At 41.1% G+C, this 26,775-nt stretch overlaps 1 protein-coding gene across 1 annotated transcript in view; it reads right to left on the reverse strand.

The window, feature by feature from the left end:
* The window catches only part of LOC128706178 (neuroglian), a gene marked incomplete in the record, with an annotated part of 1,637,481 nt that overhangs the window by 63,387 nt on the left and 1,547,319 nt on the right, over window positions 1-26,775 (reverse strand). Inside the window, 1 exon segment of the mRNA XM_070093335.1 lies at window positions 15,668-15,838. Within this exon segment, the coding sequence (XP_069949436.1) occupies window positions 15,668-15,838 (171 nt within the window).

Below are 26,775 nucleotides of genomic sequence, written 5' to 3' on the forward strand. Positions count from 1 at the left end.
CAAAGCATGGCTTGCTTCTGCAGTGTTTTAAAAATTGAGGTTGGAGAGTTGAAGGAGGAGGTCTTGCTTCTCCAGGAGGAGATTAGGAGGCTGAAGGTCCACCTCAATGGGTCTGGGAGAGAGTGTGAGGTGGCTGGAGTTGTGGGGAATGAGGCTTCTAGCAGCGAGGTGCAGTCTGTCTCTCGCTGTGAGGAGGCTGTAGTTGGGGAGGCAGCAACGGCTACCAGCAGTGAGGTGCAGCCCAGCACCTGCTACAAGTGGCGAGTAGTTCACAGTAATGGAAGGCGCATCAGAGTAAGGAAAGTTAAGAGTGAAGATCTGAAGGTAGGAAATCGCTTCTCTGTTCTTCAGGATGAATGTACTTCAGTGGCCAGTGAAGGTAAGGGTACTACTGCCCCTGCTAATGGAGGTAAGCGCATTCTTGTGGTTGGTGACTCTCAGGTAAGATACATTGACCGTGCTTTTTGTAATAGGAATAAGAAGATGAGAGATAGAGTGTGCTTCCCTGGAGCTGGTGTTGGGGACATTGTCAACAGGCTGGATAATATCATGTCAGGTAATGGGAGCAAGCCCATTATCTGTCTCAGTGCTGGTGGAAATGATATTGGGAAGGGTAGGAGAGAAGAGCTGCTAGATAAGTACAGGTCAGCTATAGATTTCATTAAGTCTAAGGGAGGGATCCCAATCATATGTAGCATCTTGCCTAGAAGGGGAGTAGGAAATGAATGGTTGTCTAGGGCAATTGGTGTAAATTGCTGGCTAGACAGATACTGCAAGGAACTTGCAATCCCATTCATTGACAACTGGAACAACTTTTATGGCAAACATGATATGTATGCAAGGGATGGGGTACATCTCTCGGGGGCAGGGGTGGTAGCACTTGCAGACTCGATTGAGAAGGCCATTGGTGAAATGCCTATGATTTTAAACTGATGGAAGATAGAGGTATGGGTGTGTGTGGGAAACAAGCAGGTTGCAACACTTGGGTTGGAAACAGTAAATGTATAAAAGGCATTCAGCATGAAGTTATAAATAAAGACAATAGATCAGGTCAGCAAACAAAGGGGGACAGCAGAGGGCAGCAAGGGACTAGCTCCCTTAAGGTTTACTATACTAATAGCAGGAGTGTAAGAAATAAGATAGATGAGCTAAGATTAATTGCAAGTGCAGGAGACATAGATATTATTGCTATAACAGAGACCTGGCTCAATCTGAAAGATAGAGAGATGCCCTCTGAATGTCACATACAAGGCTATAAATTATTCCACACTGACAGGGTCAACAGGAAAGGTGGTGGAGTAGCGATGTATGTCAGAGACAATTTAAATTGTTGTGTTAGACAAGATATTAAATTAGAAGCGTCAGCCACTGAATCTGTTTGGTTACAGCTTCTCGAGGGCCGAGAAAAACTAATTTTGGGTGTGATTTACAGGGCCCCAAATCTTGATAGGGAGTGCAGTAAACTTCTATGGGACGAAATTCGTAAGGCATCTACATACGAAAATGTTGTGCTAATGGGAGATTTCAACTATAGACAGATTGACTGGAGCAATTTGACAGGAAATTTAGAGTCAGGTGACTTTCTTGATACGATCCAGGATTGTTTTCTAAAACAGTTTGTGACAGAGCCAACTAGGGGAAATAACCTCCTTGACTTGGTTCTTGCCAGTAGGGAAACACTAATTAATAATCTTGAGGTTAATGATGAGCTTGGGGAAAGTGATCACAAATCACTCAGTTTTAATATATCATGGAATTCCCCTAATAATGGCAATCAAGTCTCCGTCCCTGACTTTCGCTTGGCTGATTTCATAGGACTGAAAAATTACTTAGGTAGGCTGAACTGGAATGACCTGACTAAGGGTCAGGTAGGTGGTGATGGTTGCCGATATGATGTTTTCCAGGGCATAGTTCTAGCTGCTCAGTCAAATTATGTTCCAAATAGGGAAATCAGATCAAACAAAAATGATCCTAAATGGATGAACAATAGATTAAAATATCTGATTGGTCAAAAGAGAGGCATATATAGGCAAATCAAAAGAGGAGAGGGGCAATTGAGAAATCGATATATTCAGTTAAAGAGAGAAATAAAAAAGGGAATTAGAAAAGCAAAAAGAGATTATGAGGTTAAAGTTGCAAGAGAATCGAAGACTAACCCAAAAGGATTCTTTCAGGTATACAGAAGTAAGATCAGGGACAAGATAGGCCCACTCAAAAGTTCCTCGGGTCAGCTCACTGACAGTGATAAGGAAATGTGTAGAATTTTTAACACATACTTCCTCTCAGTTTTTACACAGGAGGATACCAGCGATATTCCAGTAATGATAAATTATGTAGAACAGGACGATAATAAACTGTGTACTATTAGGGTCACAAGTGACATGGTCCTTAGGCAAATAGATAAATTAAAACCTAACAAATCCCCAGGCCCTGATGAACTGTATGCAAGGGTTCTAAAGGAATGTAAAGAGGAGCTTAGCACACCTTTGGCTAATCTTTTCAACATATCACTACAAACTGGCATGGTGCCAGATAAGTGGAAAATGGCAAATGTGATACCTATTTTCAAAACAGGTGACAGGTCCTTAGCTTCGAACTATAGACCAATAAGCCTAACCTCCATAGTGGGAAAATTTATGGAATCAATAATTGCCGAGGCAGTTCGTAGCCACCTTGAAAAGCATAAATTAATCAACGAATCTCAGCATGGTTTTACAAAGGGGCGTTCCTGCCTTACGAATTTATTAACTTTTTTCACTAAGGTATTTGAGGAGGTAGATCATGGTAATGAATATGATATTGTGTATATGGACTTCAGTAAGGCTTTTGACAGGGTCCCACATCAGAGACTATTGAGGAAAATTAAAGCACATGGAATAGGAGGAGAAATTTTTTCCTGGATAGAGGCATGGTTGACAAATAGGCAGCAGAGAGTTTGCATAAATGGGGAGAAATCAGAGTGGGGAAGTGTCACGAGCGGTGTTCCACAGGGGTCAGTGTTGGGCCCCCTGCTGTTCACAATCTACATAAACGACATAGATGAGGGCATAAAGAGCGACATCGGCAAGTTTGCCGATGACACCAAAATAGGCCGTCGAATTCATTCTGACGAGGACATTCGAGCACTCCAGGAAGATTTGAATAGACTGATGCAGTGGTCGGAGAAGTGGCAGATGCAGTTTAATATAGACAAATGCAAAGTTCTAAATGTTGGACAGGACAATAACCATGCCACATATAAACTAAATAATGTAGATCTTAATATTACGGATTGCGAAAAAGATTTAGGAGTTCTGGTTAGCAGTAATCTGAAACCAAGACAACAGTGCATAAGTGTTCGCAATAAAGCTAATAGAATCCTTGGCTTCATATCAAGAAGCATAAATAATAGGAGTCCTCAGGTTGTTCTTCAACTCTATACATCGTTGGTTAGGCCTCATTTAGATTATGCTGCACAGTTTTGGTCACCTTATTACAGAATGGATATAAATTCTCTGGAAAATGTACAAAGGAGGATGACAAAGTTGATCCCATGTATCAGAAACCTTCCCTATGAGGATAGACTAAGGGCCCTGAATCTGCACTCTCTAGAAAGACGTAGAATTAGGGGGGATATGATTGAGGTGTATAAATGGAAGACAGGAATAAATAAAGGGGATGTAAATAGTGTGCTGAAAATATCTAGCCTAGACAGGACTCGCAGCAATGGTTTTAAGTTGGAAAAATTCAGATTCAGGAAGGATATAGGAAAGTACTGGTTTGGTAATAGAGTTGTGGATGAGTGGAACAAACTCCCAAGTACCGTTATAGAGGCCAGAACGTTGTGTAGCTTTAAAAATAGGTTGGATAAATACATGAGTGGATGTGGGTGGGTGTGAGTTAGACCTGATAGCTTGTGCTACCAGGTCGGTTGCCGTGTTCCTCCCTTAAGTCAATGTGACCTGACCTGACTAGGTTGGGTGCATTGGCTTAAGCCGGTAGGAGACTTGGACCTGCCTCGCATGGGCCAGTAGGCCTTCTGCAGTGTTCCTTCGTTCTTATGTTCTTATGTTCTTATGAAATTTCATAAGCACATCTCCAAGCTTCTCAGTTAGTGAGGGTCCGGTCATCAGACAGTCATTAAGACTTGCTACATCTTGATTTGCACGTGCGCTGCAATTATATACAACACGTAGTGGAGTGGTTTCAGAATCTTTTCTGACTCCATGGTGCGGGAGATAATGAGCTTCTGTCTTCAACTTATCTTCGACTACTTCCTCAATGAATTTATTGTCCAACTGTTCTTGTATGATATTATCATAGACAGTCAGTAGTAGCTCTGGATTCTTCCGGAGCTCATGTATTTGTGCTTTCATTTGTCCGAAAGCCATGCGATAATTGCTAGGCAGATGTGGTGCATTTAATTTCCATGGTAACCTAACCCAATACTGTCCATCTTTATATTTGACAGTGTCGAAATATTGGCTATAAGTCTGAGACTCTTGTGGGCTTGGTTTATTTACATTAATACCTACCGCATCTAAATCCCACAACTTATCAACTGGTTCATTCATTTCTTCCAGTAATGATAACTTTTGCTGTGGTACATGATCAGTGGTTATTCTCGTAACTAGTACATTTTCCATTGAATCAATATCAGCTTCTTTCCCACTTTGAGAGGGAATGGGACCACATATCATGTGGCCTCCTGCTGTTTTCAGCAAGTGAACATCATGTTTACTTACTATATTTTGCACAAAACAGTGATAATAATCACTTCCAATGATTAAATCAATTGGACTAATAGTGTCCGTCTGTAAGTCAGGACAGGCTAACTTGACCTTAGCTGCTTTCAGTGCTGCAACTGTTTCTTTTAATCCCTGGATCTGCACAGACTTAGGCAAATCATCTACTACCACAGCTTCTACTGTCTTTTTCCTGTTTCCTAGACCAACAGTGATTCTGGCTAGGTCATTTGTCTGTTTACCAGAATTGTGGAAAAAAATAGCTATATCTAACTGTACTTTGACATAGGGTTGTTTATTCAGTTTCTGCAACACTTTTCTTCTTATGAAGGACCTTTGTGAGCCTTGATCAAATAGTGTTAGCACATTGATTTTGTGTAATTTATTAGATAAATCAACTCGAGCTATCGGGAGAGCAGTTGCTTTAAACTTATCTCTCACATTTAATGCTGTTGCTTGTTGACTTCCTGATTCTATGGAAGTCTTCTGCTGTTCAGCAAAAGTATTTGGGCATAATGCTGTATGATGCATACCCTTGCATTTAAAACACTTCTTCAGTGAGCATTTTCCTCCCTTGTGTTCACCTAAACACTTGATGCACATTTTCAGCTGATGAACACGTTGTTTACGTGCCTCCATTGATGTGTATTGAATACAATACTGTGCCCAATGTGTTCCATCACAAAGTACACATTTTGGAGTACGTTTATGTGTGACAGTTTGTTTACTGTCTGTCGTATTCACAGCTTGATAAATGCCTATATGGGATTTCCCATTATGTGGTTTAGTGGGAGTAGGTGTATTCTTTTTATACTGAGTTGAAGGTTTATTATCCACGGGATTTGTGGATTTTTCATCTTGTCTCGTTGCTTGCATGCATGAAACTATTGTTTGTAAACCATTGCTAATTTCTTCACAAGTGAAATAGCATTTATTGAATATAATACTTAATCATTGAATAGTTTGTGTTGACAACTTATCTTGTACAATACCACTGATAAACCAATCACATTGTCTTAGGTCATATTTAGCACCTGGAGATCTGAGACTATTGTCTAATGTGATCCTAAATGCTTGTAAATCTGAAAAACAATGTTTGGGTGGCTTCAAGCTTGATATTAAGACTGCATGTCTAACTCTAGCCTTGTCAGCATCAAAATAATTGTCTGCTAAGACACGTAAGGCTATTTGATAATTGCCTTTAACCACTGGAATTGACTTAATCAGTTCATAGGGTTTTCCCTTCACAAGACATTTAAGATAACTGAACTTAGCAATCTCATCTATGTCAGTTCGTAAATGTACTATGGATTGAAAACCGCTAATGAATTCTTCGTAATTTTGACCTTGGAAAATAGGTAATGACAAGGTAGGTAAGCTTGGTAATGGTACACTTGTTGTTGTTACAGGTGTAACAGGTGTTTGACCACTAGTTACAGTAGGTCTCTGTGACAGAGTTTTGTGGCAGATAGCCTGTACTCCTGTTCACCTTAATTGTTGATTACTAAAAGTATCCAAAACATTTTTAATTTCATCCTCAGATGGATCTGATTCAAGAAACTCCTTTTCATAATGTGTATAGTCTGAATTAATTATTTCCAGACGTTGTGTAAGTAATTCAAATTTGACCTCAAGGTCATCAAAATCTATGTTTGTGTCTTGAGTTAATCCTATACAGACTGAAATTAGATTTTCTAATTGTGTAATCTTAGTCTGTAAAGACTGAAACTGAGTTTTTAAACAAGCCATTTTAATGGTATACTGAAAATTCTAGCACCACACTTAGAGTGTTTAAAAAACACTGTACTGCTATAAACAGCTGATTTTTTGTTATGCTTAAGTCAGCAATAATCGAGTCAGACACTACTGACCTACTAAGCTTAACCTCAGAGTCAATGACCATGAAGGGTACACAGTACATATGGCTGGTGTTTATGGCTTGAGTTTGCTGTGTCAGCCTGACAACGTTGATTATCGTAAATAACGTTATACACTTCATTCACTTTTCACTATAAATGTCACTGTATAACTTTAAATTACATGTGTATATTTCTTACACATATATAAATGTCACTGTTAATGTATATGAAAGCTTACATTTTATATATAGTTTCCTTTAATATAACAGTTAAATCTATAAGAAGCAAACTTAAACACAATCTCGTCTCTTAATTTCTGTTTATAAACATTATTAACCCTATGTGTATTTACACTCAGACAAACTGATATTCATCTGGCTTGTTGATGTGGTCAGCGTTTCTCGAGCTTGAGAGCAGTGGATGACGGGTGCCATCCCCTGTTTTCTTGTTGGGTGAGTCACCCAGCTCCTGTTTTCTTCGGGTGAACACTGGGCGAGTGCCTGTTTTCTTTTGGCTGCCCATTCTCTGTGATTGAGTCTGGAGAGACTCATTTATACCTATTTATATTGTAAAACACTAGTTTTACAGCTTTTTTCGAAGGACCTTGGCTTGTAGGTTATTTGCACACAGTAGTGCAACATATTTGGACCACAGTGTGGCCTTTATCTGGTTCGAGCACAACCAAATTGTTGAGAAATGGTTTGCCAGCTAAGGTTAAAGATTAAATATAGGGGGTACTTAGCATGATAAGACAGCTATTGCCCACACAGCCACCCCTGCAGGCGAGGTCTTGAGAAGCGGTCTTGGCCACTTTGCAACAGGCTGTGATAGAGTATATTATGTTAATAATAATGTACCCCTAGGGGGTGTTATGTCAGCATATTTCATTCACTGATTGCTGACGAAACTTGCGTGTGTGGACTCAAAAGTCCGCACCTCACTGCCGACTGTAGGTTGATTAGAAACTCCTTGCGACACAAGAACTGCGCAGTCCCCCATACTACAAGAAATTCGTAACCTACCTTGCTCTTGTAGCGTGAGCTATGGTGTTCTCTGCACCCTCGACAGGTATCGGTGACTTGATAGAAGCTGAAGTGTCCTTGGATGTCCACATCTTCCATAGTCTAGGAATACGCACACTGGTACACTGTGTTCCACAAGGTTTGTCTTTATTGTTCACAATCTTATCACTAAAGAAGCTGATCACACTTCTCTGTAAGTGTTTATCTGGTACCAAATCGGACGATTTGGTACCAGAGCCTCTGCCTGAGCTCTAGGTCAGACCCAGCTACCTGAGCCTCTGCCTGAGCACCAAGTCAGACCCAGCTACCAGAGTCTCTGCCTGAACTCTAGGCCAGACCTGGCTACCAGAGCCTCTGCCTGAACACAAGGTCAGACCCAGCTACCAGAGCCTCTGCCTGAACCCCAGGTCAGATTCAGTACCAGAATCTGACCTAGTACTGAATCAGTACTGGATCAGCAGGATCCAGTCCGAAATTTCCCTAATTTCTTCAATAAATCTTAATTAATGGCAAACCCATGCGACTTCACAGCATCCCACGCTGTTCTTTAGTCACATGTTCAGCGTCACCTATATGTTTCTGCTGTTGTCGTTCAGGTCAGCATAGTCATTTCAGCAAGTCAGAGGTGAGTTGTGTGGTGCTCTGCATCCACACTTCCTTGATGTCACGATGGTGCCCAACGTTACTCCAGGATGTAACCTCGCAACGTCTGCCCGATGTCACCTCGTGACGTCACCCACGACGTCTGCCCGACGTCACCTCGAGACATCATCCAGGGCATCTGCTCGATGTCATGCTAGACATCTGCTCTGATGTCACCTAGCAATATCATCCCACGACATCCCTCACGACATTACGCCTGACATCACCACATGATGTTACATCAACAATGTCATAGTTTCACAGTGAGCAGTTTATATTCAGTATTGCTGAGAACGATTGAGAGAAGATATGTCACGTGTTAATTCCTCTCAGTCAGTGTTCCTTACTAGTGTTCTCATATGTTCGTGAATGCCTTAGTGTCGATTTTTGTACAGAAAAGCATCTTTTGCTAGTGTAAGCCATGCAGTAACTGCATGTCCAGTGCGGGTGTGTGAAGTTTTTCGTGTGTTCCAATGTGTGGTCTGAGCCCCCATATGTGTGCGTAGACCGCAGTGTGGTCTGAACCTAGACAATTGGTAACACCCTCGTGTTACATATCACCGTGTTGTGACCATTTGACAACCGACACTAGTTAGTCCAGGCGTCAGTTTACTAGTGTTGAGCCCCCGTGTATAGAAAGTTCTTTTGCTCATCACTCATAGATGCCATGCCTGAGTCGTACCTGGTACGACTCCCTATTGAGACTCGTTTCACTCACCTCCAGACTGCCAGAGGGCAGTTATTTTTTTATTTTTTTATTATCACACCGGCCGATTCCCACCAAGGCAGGGTGGCCCGAAAAAGAAAAACTTTCACCATCATTCACTCCATCACTGTCTTGCCAGAAGGGTGCTTTACACTACAGTTTTTAAACTGCAACATTAACACCCCTCCTTCAGAGTGCAGGCACTGTACTTCCCATCTCCAGGACTCAAGTCCGGCCTGCCGGTTTCCCTGAATCCCTTCATAAATGTTACTTTGCTCACACTCCAACAGCACGTCAAGTATTAAAAACCATTTGTCTCCATTCACTCCTATCAAACACGCTCACGCATGCCTGCTGGAAGTCCAAGCCCCTCGCACACAAAACCTCCTTTACCCCCTCCCTCCAACCCTTCCTAGGCCGACCCCTACCCCGCCTTCCTTCCACTACAGACTGATACACTCTTGAAGTCATTCTGTTTCGCTCCATTCTCTCTACATGTCCGAACCACCTCAACAACCCTTCCTCAGCCCTCTGGACAACAGTTTTGGTAATCCCGCACCTCCTCCTAACTTCCAAACTACGAATTCTCTGCATTATATTCACACCACACATTGCCCTCAGACATGACATCTCCACTGCCTCCAGCCTTCTCCTCGCTGCAACATTCATCACCCACGCTTCACACCCATATAAGAGCGTTGGTAAAACTATACTCTCATACATTCCCCTCTTTGCCTCCAAGGACAAAGTTCTTTGTCTCCACAGACTCCTAAGTGCACCACTCACTCTTTTTCCCTCATCAATTCTATGATTCACCTCATCTTTCATAGACCCATCCGCTGACACGTCCACTCCCAAATATCTGAATACGTTCACCTCCTCCATACTCTCTCCCTCCAATCTGATATTCAATCTTTCATCACCTAATCTTTTTGTTATCCTCATAACCTTACTCTTTCCTGTATTCACCTTTAATTTTCTTCTTTTGCACACCCTACCAAATTCATCCACCAATCTCTGCAACTTCTCTTCAGAATCTCCCAAGAGCACAGTGTCATCAGCAAAGAGCAGCTGTGACAACTCCCACTTTGTGTGTGATTCTTTATCTTTTAACTCCACGCCTCTTGCCAAGACCCTCGCATTTACTTCTCTTACAACCCCATCTATAAATATATTAAACAACCACGGTGACATCACACATCCTTGGCTAAGGCCTACTTTTACTGGGAAAAAATTTCCCTCTTTCCTACATACTCTAACTTGAGCCTCACTATCCTCGTAAAAACTCTTCACTGCTTTCAGTAACCTACCTCCTACACCATACACTTGCAACATCTGCCACATTGCCCCCCTATCCACCCTGTCATACGCCTTTTCCAAATCCATAAATGCCACAAAGACCTCTTTAGCCTTATCTAAATACTGTTCACTTATATGTTTCACTGTAAACACCTGGTCCACACACCCCCTACCTTTCCTAAAGCCTCCTTGTTCATCTGCTATCCTATTCTCCGTCTTACTCTTAATTCTTTCAATTATAACTCTACCATACACTTTACCAGGTACACTCAACAGACTTATCCCCCTATAATTTTTGCACTCTCTTTTATCCCCTTTGCCTTTATACAAAGGAACTATGCATGCTCTCTGCCAATCCCTAGGTACCTTACCCTCTTCCATACATTTATTAAATAATTGCACCAACCACTCCAAAACTATATCCCCACCTGCTTTTAACATTTCTATCTTTATCCCATCAATCCCGGCTGCCTTACCCCCTTTCATTTTACCTACTGCCTCACGAACTTCCCCCACACTCACAACTGGCTCTTCCTCACTCCTACAAGATGTTATTCCTCCTTGCCCTATACACGAAATCACAGCTTCCCTATCTTCATCAACATTTAACAATTCCTCAAAATATTCCTTCCATCTTCCCAATACCTCTAACTCTCCATTTAATAACTCTCCTCTCCTATTTTTAACTGACAAATCCATTTGTTCTCTAGGCTTTCTTAACTTGTTAATCTCACTCCAAAACTTTTTCTTATTTTCAACAAAATTTGTTGATAACATCTCACCCACTCTCTCATTTGCTCTCTTTTTACATTGCTTCACCACTCTCTTAACTTCTCTCTTTTTCTCCATATACTCTTCCCTCCTTGCATCACTTCTACTTTGTAAAAACTTCTCATATGCTAACTTTTTCTCCCTTACTACTCTCTTTACATCATCATTCCACCAATCGCTCCTCTTCCCTCCTGCACCCACTTTCCTGTAACCACAAACTTCTGCTGAACACTCTAACACTACATTTTTAAACCTACCCCATACCTCTTCGACCCCATTGCCTATGCTCTCATTAGCCCATCTATCCTCCAATAGCTGTTTATATCTTACCCTAACTGCCTCCTCTTTTAGTTTATAAACCTTCACCTCTCTCTTCCCTGATGCTTCTATTCTCCTTGTATCCCATCTACCTTTTACTCTCAGTGTAGCTACAACTAGAAAGTGATCTGATATATCTGTGGCCCCTCTATAAACATGTACATCCTGAAGTCTACTCAACAGTCTTTTATCTACCAATACATAATCCAACAAACTACTGTCATTTCGCCCTACATCATATCGTGTATACTTATTTATCCTCTTTTTCTTAAAATATGTATTACCTATAACTAAACCCCTTTCTATACAAAGTTCAATCAAAGGGCTCCCATTATCATTTACACCTGGCACCCCAAACTTACCTACCACACCCTCTCTAAAAGTTTCTCCTACTTTAGCATTCAAGTCCCCTACCACAATTACTCTCTCACTTGGTTCAAAGGCTCCTATACATTCACTTAACATCTCCCAAAATCTCTCTCTCTCCTCTGCATTCCTCTCTTCTCCAGGTGCATACACGCTTATTATGACCCACTTCTCGCATCCAACCTTTACTTTAATCCACATAATTCTTGAATTTACACATTCATATTCTCTTTTCTCCTTCCATAACTGATCATTTAACATTACTGCTACCCCTTCCTTTGCTCTAACTCTCTCAGATACTCCAGATTTAATCCCATTTATTTCCCCCCACTGAAACTCTCCTACCCCCTTCAGCTTTGTTTCGCTTAGGGCCAGGACATCCAACTTCTTTTCATTCATAACATCAGCAATCATCTGTTTCTTGTCATCCGCACTACATCCACGCACATTTAAGCAACCCAGTTTTATAAAGTTTTTCTTCTTCTCTTTTTTAGTAATTGTATACAGGAGAAGGGGTTACTAGCCCATTGCTCCCGGCATTTTAGTCGCCTCATACGACACGCATGGCTTACGGAGGAAAGATTCTTTTCCACTTCCCCATGGACAATAGAAGAAATAAAAAAGAACAAGAGCTATTTAGAAAAAGGAGAAAAAACCTAGATGTATGTATATATATATATGCATGTGCGTGTCTGTGAAGTGTGACCAAAGTGTAAGTAGGAGTAGCAAGATATCCCTGTTATCTTAGCGTGTTTATGAGACAGAAAAAGAAACCAGCAATCCTACCATCATGCAAAACAGTTACAGGTTTTTGTTTCACAGTCATCTGGCAGGACGGTAGTACTTCCCTGGGTGGTTGCTGTCTACCAACCAGTTATGTGTAGAAAATCAGTCTGACGACACTTTGACTAACCTCTGCTATGAATTCATCTGTTGAGAGGATGACATCGTGAAGCCACAGTAGCCCTGTCAGCAACTTCAGTGAGCAGCCTGCACAATGTATGATGTCTCTTTGACTGCTTGCCTGCTCACTCCAGTTATGGTGTATGCTGCTACGACTCCCAGATGTGTCCCTACCATGACTCACAACACTCTCGCCGGCAGTGACAGCCCCAGCGACAGTACCAGTCGAGAAATGTCCTCCTAAGTCACTTGCCAGAAGAAGTCCTGCCCAGTTGCCAAGAACTGATGATGCCTCACTCGAGGGCACAAGCAAGTTGTGTCCCAGGATGAGTGAACCCTGCAGTGACTACTCCACGATGACTGCTTCACAGATCCAGACGAGACTGTACCCTGATATGCCATAGCTCATCTGCAGTGATGTTTCCTGTGTTTCAGTATCTGTCCAGATGCAGGAAGGCATGCAGTGATGCCCACTGAGGCTCACTGCCTTGGACCATGTTGCTGGGCACCCACTCTTTTTTGTCCATGTACACATGTATAGATATGTATTTATTCTGTGTTCTGCATCCTGTTCCTGTGAGAGAGACTGAGTTTTTTTCAGTCAATCATGGTCGATGACGACCATGGGTAGGTGGCCGAGCGATGTATGCCCAGTTGGGTTCATATTTTGCAGCACTATGGTGCTGACACCTAGTGGCATAGGCCTACCAAGCTCAGCCCACACCATGCTTACCCTGCTCCACTCTGGCAGCCGACGTCACTCAGTCAACAAGGTCTACTCTGTCACTCTCTCCTGGGTATGGCCCTCTGGGCCCATTAACACACTGCCTGTGTACCAAGAACCCAATAAAACTACACGACGCCTCCGAAGCCTTAATGCACATTCACCATTTTCAATTGTAATACTGGTTCCTAGAACCTCTGCCTGATCCCCAGGTCAGACCCGGTTACCAGAGCCTCTGCCTGATCCCCAGGTCAGACCCGGTTACCAGAGCCTCTGCCTGATCCCCAGGTCAGACCCGGTTACCAGAGCCTCTGCCTGATCCCCAGGTCAGACCCGGTTACCAGAGCCTCTGCCTGATCCCCAGGTCAGACCCGGTTACCAGAGCCTCTGCCTGATCCCCAGGTCAGGCCCGGTTACCAGAGCCTCTGCCTGATCCCCAGGTCAGGCCCGGTTACCAGAGCCTCTGCCTGATCCCCAGGTCAGGCCCGGTTACCAGAGCCTCTGCCTGATCCCCAGGTCAGGCCCGGTTACCAGAGCCTCTGTCTGATCCCCAGGTCAGGCCCGGTTACCAGAGCCTCTGTCTGATCCCCAGGTCAGGCCCGGTTACCAGAGCCTCTGCCTGATCCCCAGGTCAGGCCCGGTTACCAGAGCCTCTGCCTGATCCCCAGGTCAGGCCCGGTTACCAGAGCCTCTGCCTGATCCCCAGGTCAGGCCCGGTTACCAGAGCCTCTGTCTGATCCCCAGGTCAGGCCCGGTTACCAGAGCCTCTGTCTGATCCCCAGGTCAGGCCCGGTTACCAGAGCCTCTGCCTGATCCCCAGGTCAGGCCCGGTTACCAGAGCCTCTGCCTGATCCCCAGGTCAGGCCCGGTTACCAGAGCCTCTGCCTGATCCCCAGGTCAGGCCCGGTTACCAGAGCCTCTGTCTGATCCCCAGGTCAGGCCCGGTTACCAGAGCCTCTGTCTGATCCCCAGGTCAGCCATAAATGAAATATATGCAATAAAAAAATACCAAAAAATTTTCACGGAAGTAATACTGACTATAACAGTGAAGCTGTATTTAATTTAACTGTAAGTTTATATAACCTCAACAAAGATACCAGCAAAGACAAAGAAGCGGGGTTTGTGTGGTATTAAATATCACTTAAACCTCAGCTTGAATACTCTGGGGTTGGTAACTTCATCTTTAAATGAAAATAATTATAGAAAGCAATGATCTTTCAAGCCTTTCAGAAGTTATTAAATAATGAACCTATCAAAAATATAGTAATAAAAGTAACTCTAAAACGAACAATAAAACTAAATTAACAAACAAAAATCAAGAATAATATTTTTTTTTACCCCTTGACTAACGTAGATCATCAACACCGCAATTCTTACACTTAATTCCAGCGAAATTTATGTGAAATAATCAGCATAAGTTATATGACAAACAAACACTCATGATAACAAGTAAATGAGAGAAAAAAACTCGTAAGATGGAAGCTAACTTGAACCATCCGTCATCTTCTTACAAATGACTCTCCATACCAAATTCCACTTCAAAAAAAAATAATGTATTAAAACAGCAAAGAAGCTAAGATAATTATCTCCATGAGAATGCACAAGAAAAACCCACTAAAGATAGCCTTAAATCCCTCACATGTAGCTAAAAAAAATCCTTTAATCCCACTGCAGCAGTATTGAACCTTATTACTACAACACACTGAGGTTAACATAATCGCAATTATACGAAAATATTCAATACTTATGGTTACATACAGCTGTGTTTATAATAACTAAAACTCCCAATTACAACACTCGTATTACAAAGCTATATCAGATACAGGCAAATACACTCTCATCTATTTTATAAACTTGCTAATAGAACATTCACTTATATACCAATCCTAAGAAATATTTAAATCCTGCAAAATTTAGTTTCAGGTATTAAGTCAGAGCTGAACATGAAACTTAGTTGTACGAGCGCCTGTTGAAGATGGAAGTGAGGGTAAATCACTATATATCTGACATCTGTTTACCTAGCAGTGATTAGGTACCTTAATGTTAGTTAACAGTCGTGGGTGGCATCATGAGGAGTGGTAGTATACCTTAGATAAATACAGTTATAACAATAGAAAAGTCAACAAAATGAAATTTTTTTGGATAATCAATTTATCAACTACACTTATAAATTATCACATGAAAATCAGTATTTCAGTTTTCCAAATTACTCCCCGAAAAGTCAAGCTGGAACCTACACAGGCGGCCAAAATCAATCCCAACTTACTGAGAGAAGCTGAAATTACCATGCAGTTGAAGAACAGGAGAGAGAGAGAGAGAGAGAGCAGACTTACTATCCACCGAAGATGCAGTAGAGCTTGACTTCGTCTCCCTGGAGAGCTGTTACTTCGTGGTCACTGACGTACTGCTTGACGGGGGGAAGGTTACTCTCTGGTAGTGTGCTCTTGTCATCCCCTGGGTAACTTACGTTCAGGTATACCCAGTTACCCATCCGGTACTCAGTCCTAGACACACACACACACATAAACACTCACGTTACTAACTTGTTCACTATTGAAATACTTTCTAGAATTAATGACATGTAATTCTTAATATCCAAAATAAATAATTCTTGAGAACATGAGTGTATAAAAGTTAAACAAAAAATATATGCAAGTGTTTGCAATAAAATAAAAGCATATTCATTAGAAGAAAAACTAATGTATTTACAGAAATTTAAATATATATATATATATATATATATATATATATATATATATATATATATATATATATATATATATATATATATATATATATATATATATATATATATTCACACCACACATTGCCCTCAGACATGTCTCCATGTATGTATCATTTACCATGTCATCAGCAAAGAGCAGCTGTGACACCCTGCAGCCAGAGTAGCAACATCTGCCACATTGCCCCCCTATCCACCCTGTCATACGCCTTTTCCAAATCCATAAATGCCACAAAGACCTCTTGCCTCTAGGGGCTGCCTTACCCCCTTTCATTTTACCTACTGCCTCACGAACTTCCCCCAGGCTCTTCCTCACTCCTACAAGATGTTATTCCTCCTTGCCCTATACACGAAATCACAGCTTCCCTATCTTCATCAACATTTAACAATTCCTCAAAATATTCCCTCCATCTTCCCAATACCTCTAACTCTCCATTTAATAACTCTCCTCTCCTATTTTTAACTGACAAATCGACCATAATCCAACAAACTACTGTCATTTCGCCCTACATCATATCGTGTATACATTATCGACACACTGTCCCGCCTCAAACGTGATATGTATGCAAGGGATGGGGTTCATTCCTCTGGGGATGGAGTGGCTGCATTAGCCAATTCAACTGAGAGGGTAATTGATGATTTGTCTAGGAATTTAAACTGATAGATTATAGAGGTATAGGTGTTTGTGGGGAACAATCAGGCTGCAGCATTAGGGTTAAAAACAGCAGTTATTACCGGGATACCTCAGGGATATGTTTAAAAGACAATATTCAAAATAAAGTTGCTAGTAATGGCAAATCAATTGATCAACAAACAAAAAGAGATAGTAGAGGTCAGCGAGTGACTAGCTCCCTTAAAGTTTACTATACAAATAGTAGGAGTCTAAGAAATAAGATAGATGAGCTAAGATTACTTGCAAGTGTAGGTAATATTTTTGGTATAACAGAGACCTGGTTCAACCTGAAAGATAGAGAAATGCCTTCTGAATGCAACATACAGGGTTATAAACTATTCCACACTTATAGGGTCAAAAGGAAGGGTGGTGGAGTGGCGATGAAAGTCAGAGAAAATTTAAATTGTTGTCTTAGACATGATATAAGATTAAAAACATCAAACACAGAATCTGTTTGGCTACAGTTTCTCGAGGGACGTTACAAATTAATTTTGGGTGTGATTTATAGGCCCCTAAACCTTGATAGGGAGGGCAGTAAGCTGTTATGGGACGAAATTCATAAGGCATCTAGATATGAAAATGTTGTGATAATGGGAGATTTTAACTTTAGACAAATTGACTGGAACATTATGACAGGAAATCTTGAGTCTAATGACTTTCTTGATACGGTTCAGGATTGCATTTTAGAACAAGTTGTGACAGAACCAACTAGAGGAAACAATTTGCTTGACTTGGTTCTTTCCAACAAAGATTCACTAATTAATAATCTTGAGGTTAATGATGAGCTTGGGGAAAGTGATCACAAATCACTTAGTTTCAATATATCATGGAATTACCCAGATAACTGCAATAAACTCTCTGTCCCAGATTTTTGGTTGGCCGACTTCATGGGACTGTAAAATTACCTGGGTGGGCTAAATTGGGATGTCCTGACTCTGGGTCAGGTAGGTGATCTTGGTTGCCAATATGACGTTTTTCAGAGCATAGTTCTAGCTGCCTAGACAACTTTTGTTCCGAGTAGGGAAATTAGATTTAACAAAAATGATCCCAAATGGATGAACAATAGATTAAAACATCTCATTGGTCAAAAGAGAGGCATATATAGGCGTATCAAAAGAGGGGATGTGCAGTTAAAAAAATCATCATATTCAATTAAAGAGAGAAATAAAGAAAGGAATAAGAAAAGCAAAAAGGGATTATGAGGCTAAGGTCGCAAGGGATTCAAAGACTAACCCAAAAGGGTTTTTTCAGGTATACAGACGTAAGATTAGGGACAAGATTGGCCCACTTAAGAGTAACTCTGGTCAGATCACTGACAGTGATAATGATATGTGTGAAATTCTCAATACCTACTTCCTCTCAGTTTTCACCCAGGAAAACACTAGCGATATTCCTGAAATAATAGATTATGTAGAACAGGATGATAATAAACTATGTACAATTGCAGTAACTAGTGACATGGTCCTCAGACAAATCCCCAGGCCCTGATGAACTGCTTGCAAGGGTGTTAAAGGAATGTAAAGAGGAACTTATCATACCTTTGGCTAATCTTTTTAACATATCACTACAAACTGGCATAGTGCCTGATAAGTGGAAAATGGCAAATGTAATACCTATTTACAAGGCAGGTGACAGGTCCTTGGCATCTAACTATAGATCAATAAGCCTTACCTCCACAGTGGAAAAATTTATAGAATCAATAATTGCCGTAGCAGTTCGTAGCCATCTTGACAGGCACAGATTGATTAATGAATCTCAACACGGTTTTACAAAGGGGCGTTCCTGCCTTACGAATTTACTAACTTGCTTCACTAAGGTATTTGAGGAGGTAGATCATGGTAATGAATATGATATTGTGTATATGGACTTCAGTAAGGGTTTCGATAGAGTTCCACACCAGAGGCTATTGAGGAAACTTAAGGCAGACAGAATAGGAGAAATTTTTTCCTGGGTAGAGGCATGGCTGACAAATAGACAGCAGAGAGTTTGCATAAATGGGGAAAAATCAGAATGGGGGCACTTCACAAGCGGTGTTCCTCAGGGGTCAGTGTTGGGCCCGTTGTTCACAATTTACATAAACGACATAGATGAGGGAATAAATAGCGACATAAGCAAATTTGCTGATGACACCAAAATAGGCCGTCCAATTCATTCTAATGAGGACACTAGAGCACTCCAGGATGATTTGAATAGACTTATGCAATGGTCGGAAAAGTGGCAGATGCAGTTTAATATTGACAAATGCAAAGTTCTAAATATTGGACAGTTAAATAACCATGCCACATATAAACTAAATAATGTAGATCTTAATACTACTGATCGCAAAAAGGATTTAGGAGTTCTGGTTAGCAGTAATCTAAAACCAAGACAACAGTGCATAAGTGTTCGCAATAAAGCTAACAGAATTCTTGGCTTCATATCTAGAAGTATAAATAATAGAAGTTCTCAGGTTGTTCTTCAACTCTATATATCCTTGGTTAGGCCTCATTTAGATTATGCTGCTCAGTTCTGGTCACCGTATTACAGAATGGATATAAATGCTATGGAAAACGTACAGAGGAGGATTACCTGGAGAGAGTTCCGGGGGTCAACGCCCCCGCGGCCCGGTCTGTGACCAGGCCTCCTTAGGTCAGTGTCCCAGGATGCGACACACACCAGTCGACTAACACCCAGGTACCCATTTTACTGATGGGGAACATAGACAACAGGTTGAAAGAAACACGTCCAATGTTTCTACTCTGGCTGGGAATCGAAACCAGGCCCTCACCGTGTGAAGCGAGAGCGTTAACCACCAGGCCACCAGAGCCCCGTTGGCAAAGATGATCCCATGTATCAGAAATCATCCCTATGATGATAGACTGAGGGCCCTGAATCTGCACACTCTCGAAAGGCGTAGAATTAGGGGGGATATGATCGAGGTGTATTAATGGTAAACAGGAATAAATAAAGGAGATGTAAATATCATACTGAAAATTTCCAGCCAAGACAGGACTCGCAGCAATGGTTTCAAGTTGGAAAAATTCAGATTCAGGAAGGATATAGGAAAGCACTGGTTTGGTAATAGAGTTGTGGATGGGTGGAACAAACTCCCGAGTACAGTTATTGAGGCCAAAACGTTGTGTAGTTTTAAAAATAGGTTAGATAAATACATGAGTGGGTGTGGGTGGGTGTGAGTTGGACCTGACTAGCTTGTGCTGCTGGGTCTGGTGCAGTGCTCCTTCCTTGAGTGGAGGTGACCAGACTAGGGGGGTCATTGGGTTAATCTGGGGGGGACATGGACCTGCTCCGCAAGGATCAGTAGGCCTGTTGCAGTGTTCCTTCTTTCTTATGTTCTCAAGAGACCACAAAATATACATGTCACTTTATCCACTCAGCCATGGATCCTACAACGAGCGGATATGGTGACATGTACATTGTGTGGCGTCTTGAGGCGGGACAATGTGTCGTGGGGTCGAACCCTGGCCTGCCGCACTTTGGTAAATGATTCAGAACCACATGTTTCATTGGTGTGTGTGTGTATATATATATGTATATATAATTGGTTGGTAGACAGCAACCACCCAGCCTGTAATTGTTTTACATGATGGTAGGATTGCTGGTGTCTTTTGTCTGTCTCATAAATATGCAAGATTACAGGTACGTCTTGCTACTTCTACTTACACTTAGGTCACACTACACATAAGAACATAAGAACGAAGGAACACTGCAGAAGGCCTACTGGCCCATGCGAGGCAGGTCCAAGTCTCCTACCGGCTTAAGCCAATGCACCCAACCTAGTCAGGTCAGGTCACATTGACTTAAGGAAGGAACACGGCAACCGACCTGGTAGCACAAGCTATCAGGTCTAACTCACACCCACCCACATCTACTCATGTATTTATCCAACCTATTTTTAAAGCTACACAACGTTCTGGCCTCTATAACGGTACTTGGGAGTTTGTTCCACTCATCCACAACTCTATTACCAAACCAGTACTTTCCTATATCCTTCCTGAATCTGAATTTTTCCAACTTAAAACCATTGCTGCGAGTCCTGTCTAGGCTAGATATTTTCAGCACACTATTTACATCCCCTTTATTTATTCCTGTCTTCCATTTATACACCTCAATCATATCCCCCCTAATTCTACGTCTTTCTAGAGAGTGCAGATTCAGGGCCCTTAGTCTATCCTCATAGGGAAGGTTTCTGATACATGGGATCAACTTTGTCATCCTCCTTTGTACATTTTCCAGAGAATTTATATCCATTCTGTAATAAGGTGACCAAAACTGTGCAGCATAATCTAAATGAGGCCTAACCAAGGTTGTATAGAGTTGAAGAACAACCTGAGGACTCCTATTATTTATGCTTCTTGATATGAAGCCAAGGATTCTATTAGCTTTATTGCGAACACTTATGCACTGTTGTCTTGGTTTCAGATTACTGCTAACCAGAACTCCTAAATCTTTTTCGCAATCCGTAATATTAAGATCTACATTATTTAGTTTATATGTGGCATGGTTATTGTCCTGTCCAACATTTAGAACTTTGCATTTGTCTATATTAAACTGCATCTGCCACTTCTCCGACCACTGCATCAGTCTATTCAAATCTTCCTGGAGTGCTCGAATGTCCTCGTCAGAATGAATTCGACGGCCTATTTTGGTGTCATCGGCAAACTTGCCGATGTCGCTCTTTATGCCCTCATCTATGTCGTTTATGTAGATTGTGAACAGCAGGGGGCCCAACACTGACCCCTGTGGAACACCGCTCGTGATACTTTCCCACTCTGATTTCTCCCCATTTATGCAGACTCTCTGCTGCCTATTTGTCAACCATGCCTCTATCCAGGAAAAAATTTCTCCTCCTGTTCCATGTGCTTTAATTTTCCTCAATAGTCTCTGATGTGGGACCCTGTCAAAAGCCTTACTGAAGTCCATATACACAATATCATATTCATTACCATGATCTACCTCCTCAAATACCTTAGTGAAAAAAGTTAATAAATTCGTAAGGCAGGAACGCCCCTTTGTAAAACCATGCTGAGATTCGTTGATTAATTTATGCTTTTCAAGGTGGCTACGAACTGCCTCGGCAATTATTGATTCCATAAATTTTCCCACTATGGAGGTTAGGCTTATTGGTCTATAGTTCGAAGCTAAGGACCTGTCACCTGTTTTGAAAATAGGTATCACATTTGCCATTTTCCACTTATCTGGCACCATGCCAGTTTGTAGTGATATGTTGAAAAGATTAGCCAAAGGTGTGCTAAGCTCCTCTTTACATTCCTTTAGAACCCTTGCATACAGTTCATCAGGGCCTGGGGATTTGTTAGGTTTTAATTTATCTATTTGCCTAAGGACCATGTCACTTGTGACCCTAATAGTGCACAGTTTATTATCGTCCTGTTCTACATAATTTATCATTACTGGAATATCGCTGGTATCCTCCTGTGTAAAAACTGAGAGGAAGTATGTGTTAAAAATTCTACACATTTCCTTATCACTGTCAGTGAGCTGACCCGAGGAACTTTTGAGTGGGCCTATCTTGTCCCTGATCTTACTTCTGTATACCTGAAAGAATCCTTTTGGGTTAGTCTTCGATTCTCTTGCAACATTATTCAACATTATTGCTACTCCTTCTTTAGCTCTAACTCTATTTGACACCCCAGACCTAATCTCATTTATTCCTCTCCATCTGAGTTTTCTTTGATTTTATCTTAATAGTTCTTGGTCTTATTACTTTTCCTTTTATATCCATGGGGAAGTGGAATAAGAATCTTTCCTCCGTAAGCCATGCGTGTTGTAAAAGTCAACTAAAATGCCGGGAACAATGGGCTAGTAACCCCTTTTCCTGTAAAGATTACTAAAAAGAATAAGAAGAAGAAAATTGTCAAAGTGGGAAGTCTGAATGTGCGTGGATGTTGTGCAGATGATAAGAAAGATGATTGTGGATGTTATGAATGGGAAGAAGCTGGGTGTCCTGGCTTTAAGTGAAACAAAGCTGAAGGGGGTGGGAGAGTTTCAATGGAGAGGAATAAATGGGATTAGGTCAGGGGTTTCAAATAGAGTTAGAGCTAAAGAAGGAGTAGCAATAATGTTGAATGATAAGCTATGGCAGGAAAAGAGGGAATATAAATGTATTAATTCAAGGATTATGTTGAGTAAAATAAAGGTTGGATGTGAAAAGTGGGTTATATTAAGCATATATGTACCTGGAGAAGAGAGAAGTGTAGAGGAGAGAGAGAGATTTTGGGAAATGTTGAATGAATGCGTGGGGAGTTTTGAACCAAGTGTGAGAGTAATGGTGGTTGGGGATTTCAATGCTAAAGTGGGTAAAAATGTTGTGGAGGGAGTAGTAGGTAAATTTGGGGTGCCAGGAGTAAATGAAAATGGGGAGCCTTTAATTGAGCTATGTGTAGAAAGAAGTTTGGTAATAAGTAATATATATTTTATGAAAAAAGAAGATAAATAAATATACAAAGTATGATATAGCACGTAATGAAAGTAGTTTGTTAGATTATGTATTGGTGGATAAAAGGTTGGTGGGTAGACTTTAGGATGTACACGTTTGTAGAGGGGCAACTGATATATCGGATCATTATCTAGTTGTAGCTACAGTTAGAGTAAAAGGTAGATGGGACAAGAGGAGAATGGCAACAACAAGTAAGAGGGAGGTGAAAGTGTATAAACTAAGGGAGGAGGAAGTTCGGGTGAGATATAAGCAACTATTGGCAGAAAGGTGGGCTAGTGCAAAGATGAGTAGTGGGGGGGGTTGAAGAGGGTTGGAATAGTTTTAAAAATGCAGTATTAGAATGTGGGGCAGAAGTTTGTGGTTATAGGAGGGTGGGTGCAGGAGGAAAGAGGAGTGATTGGTGGAATGATGAAGTAAAGGGTGTGATAAAAGAGAAAAAGGTAGCTTATGAGAGGTTTTTACAAAGCAGAAGTGTTATAAGAAGAGTAGAGTATATGGAGAGTAAAATAAAGGTGAAGAGAGTGGTGAGAGAGTGCAAAAGGAGAGCAGATGATAGAGTGGGAGAGGCACTGTTAAGAAATTTGAATGAAAATAAGAAAAAAATTTGGAATGAGTTAAACAAGTTAAGAAAGCCTAGGGAACAAATGCATTTGTCAGTTAAAAACAGATGGGGAGATGGAGGTATTGGGTAGATGGCAAGAATACTCTGAAGAGCTTTTAAATGTCGACGAAGAAAGGGAGGCGGTAATTTCATGCACTGGTCAGGGAGGTATACCATCTTTTAGGAGTGAAGAAGAGCAGAATATAAATGTGGGGGAGGTGCGTGAGGCATTATGTAGAATGAAAGGGGGTAAAGCAGCTGGAACTGATGGGATCATGACAGAAATGTTAAAAGCAGGGGGGGATATAGTGTTGGAGTAGTTGGTATTTTTGGTTAATAAATGTATGAAAGAGGGGAAGGTACCTAGGGATTGGCGGAGAGGATGTATATCCCCTTTATATAAAGGGAAGGGGGACAAAAGAGATTGAAAAAATTATAGAGGAATTAGTTTACTGAGTATACCAGGAAAAGTGTACGGTAGGGTTATTATTGAAAGAATTAGAGGTAAGATAGAATGTAGGATTGCGGATGAGCAAAGATATTTTAGAGTGGGTAGGGGATGTGTAGATCAAGTGTTTACATTAAAGCATATATGTGAACAGTGTTTAGATAAAGGTAGGGAAGTTTTTATTGCATTTATGGATTTAGAAAAGGCATATGACAGAGTGGATAGAGGAGCAATGTGGCAGATGTTACAAGTATATGGAATAGGTGGTAAGTTATTAAATGCTGTAAAGAGTTTTTATGAGGATAGTGAGGCTCAGGTTAGGGTGTGTAGAAGAGAGGGAGAATACTTCCCAGTAAAAGTAGGTCTTAGACAGGGATGTGTAATGTCACCATGGTTGTTTAATATATTTATAGATGGGGTTATAAAAGAAGTAAATGCTAGGGTGTTCGGGAGATGGGTGGGATTAAATTATGGGGAATCAAATTCAAAATGGGACATGACACAGTTACTTTTTGCTGATGATACTGTGCTTATGGGAGATTCTAAAGAAAAAAATGGAGAGGTTAGTGGACGAATTTGGGAGTGTGTGTAAAGGTAGAAAGTTGAAAGTTAACATAGAAAAGAGTAAGGTGATGAGGGTATCAAATGATTTAGATAAAGAAAAATTGGATATCAAATTGGGGAGGAGGAATATGGAAGAAGTGAATGTTTTCAGATACTTGGGAGTTGATGTGTCGGTGGATGGATTTATGAAGGATGAGGTTAATCATAAAAATGATGAGGGGAAAAAAGGTGAGTGGTGCATTGAGGTATATGTAGAGACAAATAACGTTATCTATGGAGGCAAAGAAGGGAATGTATGAAAGTATAGTAGTACAAACACTCTTATATGGGTGTGAAGCTTGGATGGTAAATGCAGCAGCGAGGAGACGGTTGGAGGCAGTGGAGATGTCCTGTCTAAGGAGTGTGGAAATTAGGAGAAAGAGTGGAGTTAATAAAAGTATTAGTCAGAGGGCTGAAGAGAGGTTGTTGAAGTGGTTTGGTCATTTAGAGAGAATGGATCAAAGTTGAATGACATGGAGAGCGTATAAATCTGTAGGGAAAGGAAGGCGGGGCAGGGGTCGTCCTCGAAAGGGTTGGAGGGAGGAGGTAAAGGACGTTGTGTGAGCGAGGGGCTTGGATTTCCAGCAAGCATGCGTGAACGTGTTAGATAAAGAGCGACATCGGCAAGTTTGCCGATGACACCAAAATAGGCCGTCGAATTCATTCTGACGAGGACATTCGAGCACTCCAGGAAGATTTGAATAGACTGATGCAGTGGTCGGAGAAGTGGCAGATGCAGTTTAATATAGACAAATGCAAAGTTCTAAATGTTGGACAGGACAATAACCATGCCACATATAAACTAAATAATGTAGATCTTAATATTACGGATTGCAAAAAAGATTTAGGAGTTCTGGTTAGCAGTAATCTGAAACCAAGACAACAGTGCATAAGTGTTCGCAATAAAGCTAATAGAATCCTTGGCTTCATATCAAGAAGCATAAATAATAGGAGTCCTCAGGTTGTTCTTCAACTCTATAGAGTGAATGGAGACGAATAGTATTTGGGACCTGACGAGGTGTTGGAGTGTGAGCAGGGTAATATTTAGTGAAGGGATTCAGGGAAACCAGTTATTTTATATAGCCGGACTTGAAACAGTGATTATGTGTGAGTGAGGTGAAAGTGTTGAATGATGATGAAAGTATTTTCTTTTTTGGGATTTTCTTTCTTTTTGGGTCACCCTGCCTCGGTGGGAGACGGCCGACTTGTTAATATATATATATATATATATATATATATATATATATATATATATATATATATATATATATATATATATATATATATATATATATATATATATATATAAATTCTGGTGAAATAAAGCGAAAAAATATGGGTCTCGAATAATTTCTATAAATCAATAAGGAGAGAGAGCAAAACAGAGAGTGTGAGGAGCAGCAGTGAGGTGAGAGATACCAACAGTAAGAACACACTGTTTAACTTACTGCTTCAGGCGAAGCTCAGCATTCAGGTGGACGGTAATAAACTGAAAAGCCATTTGGCACATGCAGAGAATTATTAGGAGGTGACGAGAGCAGTGAAGCGTAAACAATGAATCACAATACAGTGGCTGAGACGTATCACAAACATGTAGAAAATGATATAAAATATTGACCCTTTGACAAGAAAGACACATGCGCACCAGTTGGGTATCTTTATATTTGAAACATTTCACCTACAAGGTAGATTTCGTCAGTCAAATACAGTATATAGGTTGAGAGCAGCAGAAGTGACGAGGTAAAGATGATGTAATCAGTCCATCAACTTTGTAGAAATAGTTTGAGAGTTGTCAGTCCTTCAGCCTGGAGAACAGTTGTCAGTCCTTCAGCCTGGAGAACAGTTGTCAGTCCTTCAGCCTGGAGAACAGTTGTCAGTCCTTCAGCCTGGAGAAGAGTTGTCAGTCCTTCAGCCTGGAG

This window comes from Cherax quadricarinatus, chromosome 3 (genome assembly GCF_038502225.1).
Source record: "Cherax quadricarinatus isolate ZL_2023a chromosome 3, ASM3850222v1, whole genome shotgun sequence".
In the NCBI taxonomy this organism is placed as follows: Eukaryota; Metazoa; Arthropoda; class Malacostraca; order Decapoda; family Parastacidae; genus Cherax; species Cherax quadricarinatus.